This window comes from Capricornis sumatraensis, chromosome 6 (genome assembly GCF_032405125.1).
Source record: "Capricornis sumatraensis isolate serow.1 chromosome 6, serow.2, whole genome shotgun sequence".
NCBI classification, from domain to species: domain Eukaryota; kingdom Metazoa; phylum Chordata; class Mammalia; order Artiodactyla; family Bovidae; genus Capricornis; species Capricornis sumatraensis.
In genome coordinates, this window is record NC_091074.1 from 120946385 (window position 1) to 120965014 (window position 18630).

At 54.4% G+C, this 18630-nt stretch overlaps 1 protein-coding gene across 2 annotated transcripts in view; it reads left to right on the forward strand.

Moving 5' to 3' along the window:
• PXDN (peroxidasin) overlaps positions 1-18630 on the forward strand; it is a 66295-nt gene that overhangs the window by 23467 nt on the left and 24198 nt on the right. For both annotated transcript variants that reach the window (XR_011145016.1, XM_068974749.1), the window contains exons 2-9: positions 1383-1454; positions 2366-2437; positions 8606-8677; positions 11487-11558; positions 11887-11958; positions 14592-14761; positions 15749-15866; positions 16411-16580. Coding sequence is in view for 1 of the 2 variants with exons in the window: in XM_068974749.1 (XP_068830850.1) it covers positions 1383-1454; positions 2366-2437; positions 8606-8677; positions 11487-11558; positions 11887-11958; positions 14592-14761; positions 15749-15866; positions 16411-16580 (818 nt within the window). In the remaining variant the exon portion in view is untranslated. The remainder of the gene's footprint in view (positions 1-1382; positions 1455-2365; positions 2438-8605; positions 8678-11486; positions 11559-11886; positions 11959-14591; positions 14762-15748; positions 15867-16410; positions 16581-18630) is intronic.

The window sequence follows — 18630 nt, forward strand, 5'->3', positions numbered from 1 at the left end:
GAAAAGAACTAGAAAGGGTCGATTTTCATTCCAGTCCCAAGGAAAGGCCATGCCAAAGAATGTTCAAATTGCCATACAGTTGCACTCATTTCACATGCTGGCAAGATTGCGCTCAACATCCTTCAAGCTACCTATGGCTGATTCACGTTATGTATGGCAAAAACCAACACAATATTTTAAAGCAATTATCCTTAAATTAAAAATAAATAAAATCCTTCAAGCCAGGCTTCAGCAGTACATAACTGAGAACTTCCAGATGTGTGGCTGGGTTAAGAACAGGCAGAAGAATCAGAGATCAAATTGCCAACATTCTCTGGATCATAGAGAAATCAAGGTAATTCCAGAAAAACGTCTGCTCCATTGACTGCGTGAAAGCCTTTGACTGTGTAGATCACAACACACTGTGGAAGATTCTTAAAGAGATGGGAATACCAAACCACATTACCTGACTCCTGAGAAACCTGCATGCATGTCAAGAAGCAGCAGTTAGAACCTTCCATGAGGCAACAGACTGGTTCACAATTGGGAGAGGAGTACAACGAGGCTGAGTATTGCCACCCTATTTATTACCTTGTAGGCAGAGTACATGTTGTGAAATACCAGGCTCACAAACTCACACACTGAATCGAGATTGCATGAAATTAAGACACTTGCTCCTTGGAAGGAAAGCTATGACAAACCTTGACAACATATTTGAAAGCAGAGACATTACTTTGCCGACAAAAGTCCATACAGTCAAGTATGGTTTTTCCAGTGGACATGTACGGATGTGAGAGTTGGACTATAAAGGAGGCTGAGTGCCAAAGAATTGATGCTTTTGAACTGTGGTGTTGAAGACTCTTGAGAGTCCCTTGGACTGCAAGAAGATGCAACCAGTCCATCAAAAGGAGATCAGTCCTGGGTGTTCTTTGGCAGGACTATTGCTGAAGCTGAAGCTCCAATGCTTTGGCCACCTGTGAAGAGCCGACTCACTGGAAAAGACGCTGATGCTGGGAAAAATTGAGGGCGGGAGGAGAAGAGAACAGCATCTCTGACTCAATGGACATGGATTTGCGTCAACTCCAAGAGATTGTGAAGGAAGGGAAGCCTGATGCGCCGCAGTCCGTGGGGGTTGCAAAGAGTCGGACACGACTTAACGACTGAACGTCTCCCCGTAGTTACCTTTTAAACAAACTGTAATGTGAACAGGTTCGCCTGTTATTCAGACAAATATTTGTGTCTTTATCAGTCTTTTCCCAGAGCTGATTCAGCCAAGGATTGAATTGGGAGACTTAATTTCTTAAATGCCTTATTGCTGTTTGGAAACTGAATGTTTAAAGATGACACAGAAAGTGACACTGGCAGATTTCTCTGTAAATAATCCATCGCTCGTTTCTTCACAGGGATCTTCGCTTTAACAGAATCAGAGAGATCCAGCCAGGGGCCTTCAAGGGGCTGAGAAACCTGAACACATTGTAAGTCCAAACATCTCCCTGGGAACTGGTAGGAAAAGGTGCACAGACCATCACTGCTTTCCCCTGTGGGCAGATCCCAAGTGCTTGGGGTCCCCATCGCCCGCAGAGGGTGGGCGTGGCTGAGCGGGAGAGGCCGGGTCTGCCAGAGGGGTTTGCACTGGAGGTGCCTGCCAGAGGGGTTTGCACTGGAGGTGCCTGTGGGTGGCCTTGGTCCTTGTCTGTCTCAACTGGCAGCTGTGAGCCTGTCCATCCTCTGGGTGTGGTGCAGGCCTGTGCTGGCCACGCCTCCCTGGCAACTCACAAGGACGGCCCTCCTCCCCAGCCCTGAGCCCCCATGGATCCCGGCGGGGTGTGGTGCCATCCACCTGTGTCCCGGTGTTTAGACCCTGGGTGGACAGAGGGAAGCGGCCCGACTCCAGGCTTCTGCAGGCTGTGCTGAGCGCCATGCAAAGGGGTTCTGGCTCTCCCCCAGGAGGTGACTGGTCCATGCAGCGCGCTGTGCCAGGCCTGGGGGCTGTGAGCCTGGTGGGGACATGTGTGGCTCCGCCCCTCACTGTGAAAAGGCTCCCTGGAGAGAGACCCCCTTGAGGACGCCCTGCACCTCCACCGGGGCCTCCCAGCTGGCCAAGGGGAGGACGGGAGAGACGCAGGAGAGGGGGAGCCCTCTGAGCAGGAGCAAGGAGATCGTGCCTCCTCGGCACGTGGAGCCGCTCCTGTGTGCGGGTGTGGGCACCGTCCTGTCCACACCCCCGCTGCTCCTGGTTGTGTTGGTTTGCATTCAGTGAGTGTCAGTATTAAGACCTGTGGCATAATCCTCATGTGACCTTCTCCAGAGCAGTGGAAACGACCTCCACAACACAATTCAGAAGTGTCGTTGTTTGTGAAATTCTTACTGAAACGTTTTTTCACAGGCTTCTCAACAATAATCAGATCAAGAGCATCCCTGGCGGGTCGTTTGAAGACTTGGAGAGTCTGAAATACCTGTAAGTATGACCAGCTTCCTCACCAGAGTCTGTCATCTGTGTTTGGACTGTTTAATCTTTGAGCTAAATCCCATATTGTTATGAATTATTAAAAATACATTTAAGTGAAAAAGAGGTTTTGTTTTCAGAAGGTGAGTGAAATTTTGGCTGGAAGTTTTTAAGTGAGTTGTTACCAGGGTCAGGTGCTGCTCTGTGTGATTTCTAGGGTTTATCTGCTAAGCCTTAAGTAAATCGGTTGGATGAAATTAAAAACTGCAGTTCTGAAAATCACTGTCTGGTAACGGTAACCCCTGTTGAGCCGTGCAGCTGCTGCTGTGAGCAGCTGACGCGTGTTTTGTGGGTCTGTGCTTTCAGGGCAGTTTTGGGTTGTCCTCAGCTGTGGGCTGATGGAACCTGGAAATGACGAATCCCTTTGGAATGTCACTAATTCGTGAATAACTTTCCCATCTTCGCTGAGTGATTTCATCTCTTATTTTTGTGTAAACTTTATTTCCCTTTTAAGAATTTATTTGACTTAATGAGTTTATTAGCATTGAAAGCATTTGCTTGTTGAAGTGAGTTTTGCAGTTAGAAAATGGCCCACTCGCTTCAGTACTTAACAGGCACTTTTTCTGAAGTTGAAAACTTTAACAAAACCCTGGGCACATTGCTGGTTCTAACAGATCAGAAGTGAGTGTCTTGTGCTTTGAGGAAATTACTCTCAGTTTTAGGACTTTAGAAAACTGTTCAGCTAGAGCCCTTTTAATGAGGGATTTGTGTCAGTGATTTTGGGAAGACGTGTAATTCATGTGAACCTGAGTGTCTTCGGGCCTGTTACGTTTAGATGAGGGGGTGCTGCTGATCAAGAGCTAACATTAATTCTTCATTAAATGCATTTTCCTCCACAAAGCTTCTTAAAGTGTAAGTGTTGTTTACACAGTTTTCTCTATCACTTTAGTAAAGTAAAGTGAAGTGAGGTCGCTCAGCTGTGTCCAACTCTTTGCGACCCAATGGACTGTAGCCTGCCAGGCTCTGAGGAGCCTCTCAGCCCGTGGAATTTTCCAGGCAAGAGTACTGGAGTGGGTTGCCATTTCCTTCTCCAGGGGATCTCCCCAACCCAGGGATCAAACCCGGGCCTCCTGCACTGCGGGCGGACGCTTTACCGTCTGAGCCACAGGGCAGCCACTATCACTTGAGGGGCAGTATGTTAATTTTTCATTAGCAGGGTTCACACTAAGCCTTGTTGCTCATTTTTAAAATGAGGGAGAGTCCTCCTGTTTATCCTTGAGTTTTCGTCTGTTTACTTACGTTCTGGTTTTTTATTTTAAAGCAGTGTAATCTCCTTAAGGGGCTTCCCTGGTAGCTGAGCTGGTAAAGAATCCGCCTGCAATGCAGGAGACACTGGTTTGATTTCCTGAGTCCGGAAGATCCCCTGGAGAAGGGTTAGGCTACCCATTCCAGTTTTCTTGGGCTTACCTGGTGACTCAGATGCTAAAGAATCCTCCTGCAATGCAGGAGACTCAGGTTCGATCCCTGGGTGGGGAAGATCCCCTGGAGAAGGGTTAGGCTACCCATTCCAGTATTCTTCCTGGAGAATCCCCATGGACAGAGGAGCCTGGTGGGCTACAGTCCATGGGGTCACAAAGAGTCGGGCACTCATGAGCGACTCAGCACAGCACGGCACAAGCTCCAGCAGAAAGCAGAAGCAGAGTCTGTCAGCTGATCGCCAGTGTCTATAGTGTGTGTGCAAGTTTAGTCTTTTTTATTCTTTAATTTTTAAGCTTCCGGGCGGTTTGAATTACCGAAGAGCAACTTATTATTTACTCTGTGATTACATTTCCTGATAAGCAGTTTGGGATACTCCATTTTTCACTTAAGATAATTTTTAGAAATAACATGTTTAATCCTTGTCTGTTGGCGGGATCCCTCCTTAGGTGTCCACGTGCCAGCCTTTCCCTGCTTCCAACCTGAGGGCATCTGAGACACCCACAGCGGCGGGTCCCGGGCTCACCGGGGGTGGGCTGAGAGGTGTTTGGCGATAACAGGAGGAGGTGGGCTAGGGCAGGGCTGCAGCTGTGGAGAGAAGGGGTCCTGTGACCCCACCATCCGGCTCCTGGGGTTCCCACCTCCTCCCCCAACTTTCTGGACCTCATCACTAGGGTCCATCTTGACAGGCACTGACCTAGGAAACTGGGCAACATGCAGTGTGAATGTTTAAGAAGCTTCCGGAATTGATTATTTTATCCTTAGTTCAGTTCAGTCACTCAGTCGTGTCCGACTCTTTGCGACCCCGTGAACCGTAGCACACCAGGCCTCCCTGTCTATCACCAGCTCCCGGAGTTTACTCAAACTCATGTCCATTGCGTCGGTGATGCCATCCAACCATCTCATCCTCTGTCATTCCCTTCTCCTCCTGCCCTCAGTCTTTCCCAGCATCAGGGTCTTTTCAAATGAGTCAGCTCTTTGCATCAGGTGGCCAGAGTATTGGAGTTTCAGCTTCAACATCAGTCCTTCCAATGAGTATTCAGAACTGATATCCTTTAGGATGGACTGGTTGGATCTTCTTGCAATCCAAGGGACTCTCAAGAGTCTTCTCCAGCACCACAGTTCAAAAGCATCAATTCTTCGGCGCTCAGCCTTCTTCACAGTCCAACTCTCACATCCATACATGACCACAGGAAAAACCATAGCCTTGACTGGACGGACCTTTGTTGGCAAAGTATGTCTCTGCTTTTTAATATGCTGTAGGTTGGTCATAACTTTTCTTCCAAGGAGTAAGCATCTTTTAATTTCATGGCTGCAGTCACCATCTGCAGTTATTTTGGAGCCCCCAAAAATAAAGTCTGACACTGTTTCCCCATCTATTAAAAAGTTGGCTTAAAGCTCAACATTCAGAAAACGAAGATCATGGCATCCGGTCCCATCACTTCATGGGAAATAGATGGGCAAACAGTGGAAACAGTGTCAGACTTTATTTTTGGGGGCTCCAAAATCCCTGCAGATGGTGACTTGCAGCCATGAAATTAAAAGACGCTTACTCCTTGGAAGAAAAGTTATGACCAACCTAGATAGCATATTCAAAAGCAGAGACATTACTTTGCCGACTAAGGTCCGTCTACTCAAAGCTATGGTTTTTCCTGTGGTCATGTATGGATGTGAGAGTTGGACTGTGAAGAAGGCTGAGCACTGAAGAATTGATGCTTTTGAACTGTGGTGTTGGAGAAGACTCTTGAGAGTCCCTTGGACTGCAAGGAGATCCAACCAGTCCATTCTGAAGGAGATCAGCCCTGGGATTTCTTTGGAAGGAATGATGCTGAAGCTGAAGCTCCAGTACTGTGGCCACCTCATGCGAAGAGTTGACTCATTGGAAAAGACTCTGATGCTGGGAGGGATTGGGGGCAGGAGGAGAAGGGGACGACCGAGGATGAGATGGCTGGATGGCATCACGGACTCGACGGACTCGAGTCTGAGTGAACTCCGGGAGTTGGTGATGAACAGGGAGGCCTGGCGTGCTGCGATTCATGGGGTTGCAAAGAGTTGGACACGACTGAACTGAACTGAACTGAACTGAACTGAACTGATGGGACCGGATGCCACGATCGTAGTTTTCTGAATGTTGAGTTTTAAGCCAACTTTTTCACTCTCCTCTTTCACTTTCATCAAGAGGCTCTTTAGTTCCTCTTCACTTTCTGCCATAAGGGTGGTGTCATGTGCATATCTGAGGTTATTGATATTTCTCCCAGCAATCTTGATTCCAGCTTATACTTCCTCCAGCCCAGTGTTTCTCATGATGTGCTCTGCATAGAAGCACATATTTCATCGTTGGTGTTTATTTAATTGGTGAGCGTTCCTCACCTGCTGGAACCCCGGTGACTTCTGGTAAGGAATGACCCTTCCCCTGCACCAAGATTTCCTCATGATGAAATGAACCCTTGAGACAGAACTCATAATCAAAGGGTAAACTCTGATGACGTAGAGAATTGTTTATGCTTTCTTATTAGCTCATGACCAATACCCAGTTATTTTTCAGAAAAATGGATTATCCCTGATGTCTTTACCAACATGCAGTGGTTCAGCTGTTGCTCATGTTCTTCGAAACAATTTCTTTACTCTCATCTTTTTGAAGTTCGTGCAGGGTGATGTCAGTGTTGACGTTTTGCTTTGCTTTTGGTTCGTTTTTGAGAAGTGGGCACAGAAGCCTCCCTTCAGACTTACCTCCCAAAGGAGCAGCAATAGGAGGGCTAACGCAGACCCAGGCCGGAGCCACCACGTGTGGGGCCGCGTTCCAGAGCCTCTGTGTGTTTGTGGAATTTCAGCGACTGATCCGGAAAGACCGCAGTCCCCAGCCTTTTTGGCACTAGGGACCGGTTTTGTGGAAGACAGTCTTTCCCCGGATGGGGGTGGGGTGGTTTCAGGAATGATTCAAGCGCGTCCCGTTTATCGTGCCGTTTATTTCTGCTATTATTGCGTCAGCTCCACCCCGATCATCAGACGTCTGATCCCAGAGCTTGGGGCCCCCTGCCGCAAGGCACCGCTGTTCCCTCCATTTCACACAGGAAGAAACGGAGGCAGGGAAGCGTGCGTTCTTATTTAAGAGTCAGCGTTCAGTGGCAGCCCAGGTATTCAAATCCCCAACCTGGAGAAACAACGTCCTGTCAGGCTGGCACCAGGCCTCCCACTGGGGGCCTTCTGGCTGGTTTAGGTTCAGGCTTGCAGCTCCTTGTGACGTGGCCTCCGCAGGTTGGTGCCCAGTGAGAGGAGAGGGCGCCGGGGAGGACTGCAGCCCTGGTCCCGCTGGACTCCCCGCACAGACGGCGCTCAGGGAGGGCACGTCCTGGGAGTGCAGGACTGAGCCAGAGCGAAGCTGCTCGCCAGGCGGGAGGACAGGGGCAGCCCAGCCAGGGGGTGTGCAGAGCAGGGCCCGCCCGAGTTACTCTGCAGGGAAGTGTGGGATTTGATTTTCTGTCAGGGGTGTGCAGAGCAGGGCCTGCCCGAGTTACTCTGCAGGGAAGTGTGGGATTTCATCGTCCGTCTACCCACAGCAGAGATGGAGGGGTGCCCGGGGCAGGTGTCTCCACGTCTGCATGTAGGTGGCTGCAGCTGAGATGTGTTCTGAGGTCCTGGGCAGACAGGCAGACTCAGAGCACATGGGTTTGCAGGGTTGGGGAATCGGACGCTTCCGTGTGAATGTCTTCATCCTCGATGGGCCCCTTCCGGAGCTGGCAGACTCCTCCTGGAAGCACTGGGCAGCGCACACCTGAGGCCTTGAGGACCACAGGGGTCGGTGTCCAGGGAGCACAGTGTCAGCCACAGGTTGCTAACACAGCTGCATTTTCCGACACTGAGATTTGAATTTCAGATGATATTCACGTGTCGCCAAATATTCTTCTTTAGAAATTTTCAGTCATTTAAAGACATAAGAACCATTCTTATCCTGCAGGCCATATGGAAATAGGCACCAACCCGTTGCGTGGTTCTCCGACTAGCCTTGGTTGCTTCTGTTTTAGAAGAATGGGATTTGAGTGGATGACTGGGTCTGGACAAATTTAGTCTGTACAATTTCTATTCCCTAGATTATTTCTGGGCATTTGAAAGTGGGCTTCCCAGGTGGCTCAGTGGTAAAGAATCTGCCTGCTGATGCAGGAGACGCAGGTTCGATCCCTGGGTCGGGAAGGTCCCCTGGAGGAGGGTATGGCACCCACCCCAGTATTCTTGCCTGGAGAATCCCGTGGACAGAGGAGCCTGGCGGGCTGCAGTCCACAGGGTCATAAAGAGTCAGGCGTGACCGAGCAGGGATGCACACGTTTGAAACTCTATCGGTGTCAGTCGCAGAACCTTACCTTCAGTGCGTTTTACCTGTTTGTCAGGAAATTTTATTTTCTTCAGGCCCTGAAGCGTGTGCTCTCTCAGGCGTTCATAAACTGCCCGCCACCAACCCGTGAGTCTGGGGAGTGGTGGTCTGGCGTCTCCAGGAGGAGGTTTTCCCCAGATGAAGAGCGGAGCCCCCGTGGAGGAGCTCTCCTTTCTATGCAAGCGTTCTGTCTGTGTCCTCACGTGACCTTGAGCGTGGACACTGTCTCCAGGCCCCAGCGGAGGTCTCGTCGCCCTCCGAGTGCCTGCCTGGCGCGTGTTAACCCCGTGTTTCTTGTTGCAGCCTGGCGCGTGCTGACCCCGTGTTTCTTGTTGCAGCTATCTGTACAAGAATGAGATCCAGGCGATTGACCGGCAGGCCTTCAAGGGGCTTGCCTCTCTTGAGCAACTGTAAGTGCCCCCTGCTCTGGGTGTCTTGGACTTCACCTGCCCCTCGCCTCTCGCCCGGAGCGCGGGCCCCGTCTGCTGCCTGCACGATGCATGTCTGTGCGGGGGGACACGGGGCTGCATGCAGACCACAGAGCCGCGGTGCCCCCCTCCGCCTGCCCCCACCCATCCAGGCATCTGCGTCGCACCCTGGGCCCTGTGCTCCCAGACAAGGGCCAGCAATACCAGCTGACCTCTGCCCCTCCGTGTTGGAGACAGCCTCGCAAACAGCTCTGAACAGCTGGAGGTCTTCTGGGGAGAAGTAGGGACGAGGAGGCGGTCGTCCTTGCACAGCATTTCCTGTTTGTGAATCTGCACGTTGAGGCTACTTCCCTCGCTCATGACATCATTATTTTGGAGAAAAAAATTTTCCCCCATGTGTTTCCAGTTAGGGAACACCGGATGCCGTTTCTGGGGCCTCATGTGAAGTCCTGCTCTGCTGTGAAGTCAGCCTGTCCGTTTTAAGCAGAGCTCCTGGTCAGAGGCGTTTCTCTGGCCTGCTTATTACTTGGCCAGCCCTGGGCTGTCCAGCACTGGCCTGCAGTCACCGTGTGCAAGGCAGTTTCGTCCCGCGGTGCCGCGGTGGAGGAGGATGTCTTTGGTGTTTTGTCGGTTGGCAGGACACGGAAGCTTCCCTGGAGACCTCGAGGCGGAACTGGGGAGGCCTCACCCGAAGCAGGAGCTTCCGAAGCACACGCTGGGCTCGTGCTTAAATACCTGTTTATTTATTCGGCTGAAAGCTGCTTTCCCAGCCCGCTGTGCTTGGCGTGGACTGGATTGGAGGGAGGTTGGCCTGAGGGCTGCGTGCATAGAGGTCAGGCCATTGCAGGGACCCGTGGGCGTCTGGAGAGGCGCTGGGGAGGGAGGCTCCCTGGAAGCATGTCCCCACGTCCCTCTTGGTGTGAAGGGCTCGGGCTGGGCAGGACACGCTCTCAGGAGCCAGGTGAGGCTCCGGCCTTGGGGTTGGGGGAGTGAGCTGGGTTGTTTTGGAGGAAAACAGAGTCTGGGTGGAACAGGGAGGAAGGGAGTGGCACCCCCCGAGGCGAGATGAGGTCTGCGTGGACGCCCGGTGACTAAGGCCCTGGGGACTTGGGGCGCGTCCTGCAGACCCCGGGGAGGCGCTGGGCAGGGGTCTCTGCTGCTGAGACTTGGGGGTGAAGAGGCAGGCGGCTTGGACCCAGGCCTACCCGCGCAGAGGCCCCTGGGAGAAGGGGCGTGTCCCCAAGGAGAGCAGGCTCAGGTCTGCCCCCAGCGTGTGGCCAGGCCCAGGCCTCCATGCCCCTCGGCTGAGGGTGGGGCTGGTGGGGGGCGGAGGCCTAGGCCCTGTCTGCCCAGCAGCTCTACCCTCTCGGGCCTTAAAGGAGGAGGGCAGGCCGGTGTTTAGACTTTATTTAAGTGAATCGATTGGTGGGGGGGTCTCACTAATGGGCCGTGTGCACACGCCCCCCGCCCCGCTCCCAGGCTGGCCGAGGCCGTGGAGCCGGTGCACACGCAGAGCGGGGAGGCTCGTGAGGGGCTGCGGCCTCGGGTCGCCAGCTGCCTGGTGTCCTTCGTGCTGGTCTCTGCCCCTCCATTGGAGCCACCCGGGCTCCCTGGAGGCCGCAGGCCGGTGTCAGGCACTGTGTCGGGTGGGGCCCCCTTTCCTGCCCTGGGCCTGTTTCCTCTCTGTCGGGGATGGCCTTGAGGCAGCACCCACGGCTGGCCACCTGCGGGGCCGGCTCGTGGGTTTTTAAACCCAGCTTGCATGTGGCCCCTTCTCTCCCTGTTGTTCTCGCCCAGGACTCACCCCGGGCCTGGCCGGCGGGCTTCCCTATCAGCCCGGCTGGGCCTCTCACACTGACTGCTGGGGGCGCGTCCTCGGTAGTTAGGATGGAGCTCTCCTCCCCTGCCTGCCCTGAGGCCCCCACGCAGGCGGGGCGGGCGCTGGGCACAGCGCAGCCCCACCAGCCTGCCGGGGGAGGCAGCCCAGCAGCCTGGCACCCGCGCGGCCACTGTGTGTCCTCCCAGCGTCTGGCGGGGGGAGAGCGGATCCCGGCGGGCTAGCGTGTCAGGAGGTGCTCCTGCGGAGACACCCGTTAGAAGGTGACTTAGCCGTTCTTCTGAGGGGAAAATCCCTCCGGCTTTCACAGTGGAAGAGCAGTATTCAGGGAAACCAGAAGAACTTCGTTTTACGGAAACCGTGTCCGTTGTAGAAAGCGAGGGCTCGTCTCGTGTGGACGGTGTCTGGGCGCTGAGGCTCTGTGCAGCCCAGGGGCGTTCAAGGAGGCTCAGTGTCCGCTCGGGCAGCTTTCTTGTCTTATCTGTGTGGTGGTTGTTTCTGCAGCTGAGAAACAATGTTTCCAGTGCCCCCTTGAAGCGTGAGTTAGGCTCCTGAATCCATCTGTGAGTTAGACGGCTGGAACGCAGGCGTTCACATACCTGCGTGTGGGGTGAGGTGAAGATTCTGTTGGGTTTTCTAGAAAGGTCCTGTGGAGCTGGGCGTCCCTGGCCCTGCCCCCGTGGCTGGGGAAGAGGCCCGGCGGGCAAGCTGGACCCGTCCTCTCACCGCTCCGTCCCCATGTAAGGTCTGTGCCCAGTTTTCCGTGGCCTTTAACCTTCCTGCTGAATGACTTCATTTGATCTGCATACAACGTAGGAGCTCTAGAGAGTTATCTATTGATGTGTGGATTCAAATGACTTAGAGAAAACGTGTGTTCAGCGAAACTCTGTAGCTCTGTAGAAACACAGAATTGCTTACTTGTTTCTTGTCCCCCTTTTTTGAAAACTTCTCTAGATACCTGCACTTCAATCAGATAGAAACTTTGGACCCGGAGTCATTTCAGCATCTGCCAAAGCTGGAGAGGCTGTAAGTCCTGTCTGCCTCCTGCGGTTCTGGAGCTCCTGGCTCAGCCCTTCCCCTGCAACAGAGAGAGCACCTCGCCTGTCCAAACTCCGGGCCATCTCAGCAGGAATCTGTGCTTCTCCCCTGACAGCCCAGGAGTGGAACAGCGATGAGATGGGGGGTGTAGTTATTGTCTCTACTCAGTGGCATTGCTCCCAAGTTCATGTGTATTGAGCGCAGGCAGTCGCCAAGGTGTTCTTTAGAAGCTGATTTGTTTGACTGTGTGTACTCTCTTCTGCATGTCTAAGCGGTATTTTAAAGGCTCTCTTTGGTTTATTGTCTCTTTCAACAGGTTTTTACATAACAACCGAATTACACATTTGGTTCCGGGGACATTTAATCACTTGGAATCTATGAAAAGATTGTAAGTATACTGACCTTTATGCTGTCTTTCCAGCAAAGACAGCTTCTCCATGCCATGCATTTTCGAGGATTTCATCACATTCTGGGTGTGACTCAGGAAGGGAGGGTGGATTAAAGCATCAGAGCCACAACCCAGACCTAGTTGACTCAGGAAACGTGGCCTCAGGTTAACACATTAGGCAAGTAAGACTATCTTAAAAATCAATTTTAAATGCTTCAAATTAGTTTTTAATTCCATGTTGACATATTTTAGTGATGGAAATAAAATCTGCCTAGAGAGAATCTCTAAGCTATAAACCATTCCTTTTCTTTAGGCGTACACACAACTGAATTCGTCCATTTTCAGATCTCTGGAAAGAAGCTATCTCCACACTGATCACTTCTGACAGGACCGATGACAGGCCGAGGGGTTCTGACAGAACCGAGGAGTTCTGACAGGACTGAGGACTTCTGATAGAACTGAGATGTTCTCACAGAACCGATGACAGACCAAGGTGTTCTGACAGGACCAAGGAGTTCTGACTGGACCGAGGAGTTCTGACAGGACCGAGGAGTTCTGACAGGACCGAGGAGTTCTGACCGGACCTAGGTGTTCTGACAGGACCGAGGAATTCTGACTGGACTGATGACAGAACCGAGGAGTTCTGACAGGACTGAGGACTTCTGATAGAACTGAGATGTTCTCACAGAACCGATGACAGACCAAGGTGTTCTGACAGGACCAAGGAGTTCTGACTGGACCGAGGAGTTCTGACAGGACCGAGGAGTTCTGACAGGACCAAGGAGTTCTGACTGGACCGAGGAGTTCTGACAGGACCGAGCAGTTCTGACAGGACCGAGCAGTTCTGACCGGACCGAGTGGTTCTGACAGGACCGAGTGGTTCTGACAGGACCGAGGACAGGCCGAGGGGCTCTGATTGGACTGAGGACAAGACCAAGGGGTTCTGACAGGACTAGGGGTTCTGACAGGACCAATGACAGGCCGAGGGGTTCTGACAGGACCGAGGAGTTCTGACCGGACCGAGCAGTTCTGACAGGACCGAGGAGAGGCCGAGGGGTTCTGACAGGACCGATGACAGGCCGAGGAGTTCTGACCGGACCGCGGTGTTCTGACAGGACCGAGGACAGGCCGAGGGGCTCTGGTGCTGGTGGAGGACGCTGACTTGCGTCTTGTGTGTGTCTCTCTCTGCGGCCTTGGCGGCCATTGTTCCTCAGTTAGATGTTACTGAGTGTGAACAATGAATGAGACTTGAGAAAGAGAAAAGTCGCTGCCGAGCCCGGACCCGGAGTGGCTTCTGTTTCTCTCCTCAGTGAAGTAAGGCACAGCTTTCCTCACAATTTACAGTCTGTTTCTTTAGGATAAAGAAGATAAATCTCTAGCCAAACGGCAAGCTGCATTCTAGGTGCCGGATAAGATAGCTGCTGCCTCTCTGACAGATAAGAGGGCAGGGAAGAGGCTGCCAGGCGTTACCTGGACGGGTCAGGGCAGACGGGGCCTCCCTGAGTCCGGCCCAGGCTGGCCGGGCTCTGTCCCCCGCCTTCTTTCTGCCCCTCGGTTCCGCCCTCTGGGCCCTGGCCTCTGCCCGTCTGGGACTCACCTCAGACTTCTCGGCTCCGTCGAGTTCCCCCCGACCCCCGGGTGGCCGAGGGGAGCGTGCAGCCGGGGGCTTCCAGCCAGTGTCACCCACTTGGGCCCACCTGCCCACCCACTATCCCCGGGGCCCGTCCTCAGCACAGAGGCCCTGGTGGGGCTGAGGTGTCAGCGGGCACCGGGCAGGTCCCTGTGGCGGGGGGAGCTCTGGCGGGTCTGTGTGGAGCCCCTTAGACCCCGCTGGCCGCACTCATCAGAGCTGACCGTCTGGAGAGGGGCCAGCCTTACCTGCCGCTCCCCCCACCCCGAGCCAGCCTCAGAGAGACGCTGGCGGGAGGTGTGACATCGGGCTGGGCTCCCGGAGCCCTGGCCCATGGGGGTGCTGAGTGGATGCCTGCGGGCAGCCCCCCAGCTCTGGTCCCGGGGGCCCCCTGCCTAGCGTGGCCAGCCTGCAGCTGGGGCCTGAGCAGGGCTGGTTTCCAGCCTCTCACCAGCACGTGTCGGGTCAGGCAGCCGTGGCTTCTGGTCCCCCTGTTACACCCCTCACTTTGGGCTCCATCGTTCCAAGGGCGGAGGCGACACCCTGCCTGTTCCACTTGTTGGGAGGGTTGTGTCCGCCTTCATGGGCCCCCTCCCCGCTGGCTTGCAGGATCGTTCAGCCCCTGAGAGGTGCCCCTCGGGGGTGTCGGTCATGTGAGGCAATCCCGGAAGACGGCGCGGGTGGTGCTGGGTTTGGGGATTCGCACGTTGCCGTCTCACACAGGCTCCCATCCTGCCCCGACTCCGCCAGCCCACGTTGGTCCTGCGTCCACCCTGCATCTTACGCCTTTGATCGCTCTCAGCACCACCCTTCACCGTGTCCCTTGGGCTCCCTGCTCCCCGGCTCTGGTTCTGCCGAGTGTGGGTCCCGCCAGGTTGCATCCTGATCGGGCAGGACCTGCTCAGATTCTGTCGTCTGCAGCCCCCACACCGCGGGTCCATCTGGGCTGGGTCGGCCCTGCGCATCTACGTCCCACATCTCACACGCGGCCTCCTTCTTGCAGGCGCCTGGACTCCAACGCACTTCGCTGTGACTGTGAGATCCTGTGGCTGGCAGACCTGCTGAAGGGCTACGCGCGGTCAGGAAACGCGCAGGCCGCGGCCACCTGTGAGTATCCCCGGCGCATCCAGGGCCGGTCGGTGGCCACCATCACCCCGGAGGAGCTGGACTGTGGTGAGTGCCTCTGGAGGGCGGGGCGCCTGCAGCCCTGTGTCCGTCTGGCCCTGGTGACCGCACGAAGCGAGTCTGGGTGGGCCTCACCGGTCCCTACTGCAGAGTCTGTCTCTGCGGTACCTGTAGGAAACTATTTGTAATAAATGTGGGTTTCATTGTCAGGTTTCCCTGCAAAAAAACAAAGCAACATGAAATGCATCAGGCCCTCTGTTGCTCCTTCCGACCGTCTGCCTTTAGAGGCTGCAGCTGCCGGGCGGCGGGGCCCATGGTGGGAGGGGGCGGCTCCTGGGGGAGGGAGGCTGCTGGCTGGCTGGGAGCTGGCCGCCTCCTGTGTCTGGAACTGGGCGGTGGCCACTTGGGGTGGACGAGGCTGGGCTCATCCAGCCGATTGCCCTGCGGGTGCATGACCCCTCACCACAAACACGAGAAAAGAAGCAGTCAGACCCCGCAGGGCAGAATCTCCCACATAAGTCAGTGCTGAGGAACTCAGCTCCTCGGTGTACCACGCCGTTGGAGTGGGAAGATCGGCTTCTCCAGAGCATCATCTTTATATTCATATATTAAAACCAGAATCGACTGCAGTCGAAAGTCACGCCATTTCCTGGTAACGCAGCAGTTATGTCGGCTGCCCACCGTTTGTGACCTTTTATGGACGATCCCTTTGCAGGCGGGCTCCTGGCCCTTGGTGTGTGCAAGGGACTGATTTCAGCCCTGGGGCTGCCCTGTGGCCTCTCCGCGTCCTGCCCTCATCGGTGAGGGCTCGTCCGGTGGCAGGGGTCCCGCGGTGGGCCTCAGGTCCCGGAAACGCTGTGTGGTTCGGCTCTAACACCATCCTCTCCGTGGAGAAGCCCACTGGCTGTTCTCACGGGAGAGTTTTTGGTTTGAACATGTGCGATTTTCTCTCGAACCAAAGGGACTTGCTCTGGGTTCTTGTTCGCACGGTGGTTTAGGACCAAGGCAAGAGGGTCTGCTTCTCTTTTGGCGCAGAAAGGCCGCGGATCACGTCAGAGCCGCAGGATGCCGACGTCACCCTGGGCAACACTGTCTTCTTCACCTGCAGAGCTGAGGGCAACCCCAAGCCCGAGATCATCTGGCTGCGGAACAAGTGAGTGCTTCTGGGCAGGGTGCTGGGCGCTGGGTCCTAGACGTTGGGCAGGGTGCTGGGCGCTGGGTCCTAGACGTTGGGCTGGGTGCTGGGCGCTGGGCCCTAGACGTTGGGCAGGGTGCTGGGCGCTGGGTCCTAGACATTGGGCAGGGTGCTGGGCGCTGGGTCCTAGACGTTGGGCAGGGTGCTGGGCACTGGGTCCCAGCCGTCAGGGGTGCTGGGCGCTGGGTCCTAGACGTTGGGCAGGGTGCTGGGTGCTGGGTCCTAGACGTTGGGCAGGGTGCTGGGCACTGGGTCCCAGCCGTCAGGGGTGCTGGGCACTGGGTCCCAGCCATCCCAGTGCCCCAGAAGCTCCGCGGTGCCTGCCCACCCTGACCTTTCCTGCTCCTCGCTGGAGGGAACGCAAAGAGGAGGAGACGTTTCTCTGGTGCCTCAAGTGCTCTGTGCCTCGAGGCCAGGGTCCCTGGGCCGGGACCAGACACCTGCGGAGGACTGGTGTTTCCTGTGCTTTGGGGGCCTGAGCCAGCTGGGTCTGTTGTTATAGCAACGAGCTGAGCATGAAGACGGATTCCCGCTTGAACTTGCTGGATGACGGGACCCTCATGATCCAGAACACGCGGGAGACAGACCAGGGCATCTATCAGTGCATGGCGAAGAACGTGGCTGGGGAGGTGAAGACGCAGGAGGTGACCCTCAGGTACTTCCGGTCTCCAGGTAGGCACAGAGCTCCTCGGACACTCAGTACCCCGAATCCCCTTCCTCCCGTCCGCCCCCCTCTCTCTGCACCTGGTGGCGAGGGACAGACACCAGCGTCTCGGCTGGAGCGCCGGCAGCAGGGTCGGCTCAGGGTCACAGGTGACCCCCGACCGTAGCTCTGGCCCACCGCCAACCCTTAACCCAGGTGGTCACTCAGAGTGGCCGTGGGTAGCCGCTGCTGGGATCGCTGTCCAGAGGGCTGTGGACACCTGGGAGACAAGTGTCCCCGCCCAATGCCTCCGCTCACGGTGGTCCCAAGGGCATCTCACTGGCTGCCCCCTGGCAGTGGGCTTGCTCTTGCGCTACAGGCCTTGGCTACTTTAAAAGAAAAACCCCAAATCTGAATTTTGGTGCAAAGTTCCCGTATCTGAGATATTGGTACCTGATTTGAAAAGACAGTTGGAGCCAAAGGAAGCACAGCTGTGTCCTTGGATTGGCCTGGGCCGCACCAGGTCACAAACCCCGCTCTTGTCCGAGTGTTGACCCTGGGGACTTTGGCCGGAAGAGGAGCTGGCCCTTGGAGAAGAGCCGGGGGTGGCCCTGGTCCCAGGGCCGCGGGACACAGCACAGGCGGCCGCGGTGCCTCCGCGGCTCCGGGTCGTCCTCGTGTGAGCGCGCCTGGTCTCTGTTTCTCTCGTGCTGTGGGATGCAGGGCCTTGCAGCACCCTCGGTGGCAGGATGAATGATTTCTGCGTTTCTTTGTTTAGAGTCTTGCTATGAGAACTTTGTATGCTCAGTATATCCCAGCAGAGACATAGTCCAGATTTACTGATGAATGAGAATCCCCAGCTCTCAAACACCAGTTCAGAGGAATGCGCAGGACAGATAACTGCAGCCAAGTCGAATCCCTTTAATCCCAGGTTCCCCGAGTGGAACAAGGCGTCCAGGATCTCTGCAGAGCCGCACGGCTGAGTCTGCCAGACACGACAGGGCTCCTGGTCACGAAGGAGCTTGTGCTTTGCTTGCGAGGACCAGGGAGGCCCGTGTAATGTTGATCAGAGTGGGGCAGTGCTGGAGGTGCGCGTCAGAACAGAGGGGACGGCAGGTCGTGAGCAGCGCAAGTCTTTAGCACAGGGGCCGCTGATCCCTGGATGGGAATAGTAGAGTCTCTCTCTGGCTCAAGAGTTCCAAATCTAACCTCTTTTGATCTGAATTTTCATTTGTTTCTCAGGAACAAGAGCCTTCCTTAGTACACCAGTCTGAGCTTGTTGGCCTTGCTCCCAGAAATGCACGTGAAGGGTCTCCTACAGGGGGATGGGAAGGTCACTGCAGACCAAGGGGTCAGCCAGTGGCAGCCAGCCGGCCTGGACCAGGGGCTGCCCAGCCTGGACCACTGCCTGGTTTTACAAGATCTTTACATGAAGAATGTGTTTCACCTTTTTTATGTGATTGAAAAAACTTAAGAATAGCATTTTAGAATACATGATAATGAAATGAACTTCAGACTTCAGTGTCTATTGATTAAGTCTTTTTTAGAACATAATCACACTCAAAGATTTATGGCCTGAAAAGCCCAAAATACATGGGCTGTGCCCCTTTATGGAATTCTGGCAGTCCCATGATACAGACGATGATGGACCCCGAAGTAAGTCTCCATGAGTTACAAAGGGGTAAATGTTCTTTATCTATTTTGAAGCTCTGTTATTAGGGGCATATAAGTCCACAGAGTTTATCTTCCTCATTAATGAAACTTTGATTATTAACCCTTTCACTTCTGTCAGTGTTTTTTGCCTTCAGGTTGATCTGATTTTATACAGAGGCAACCTTTTTTCTTTTAATTAGTGTTTATCACCTGCACCTTTCCCACCATTTTGCTCTGCTCTAAACTGTCACAGAATCTCAAATAACATCATAATCAGTATATAAAATCCCCTTCAGCCCTCTGAGTTGTTCAGTAAGTGGAACAGATGAAGACTGCAAGTAGCTTTGGGCTAGATAGATCAAGGTTTGTAAACAGAGAAGTTACAAAAAGATTACTTATTTTTGGAGGGTTTTGGGTTGGAAAATT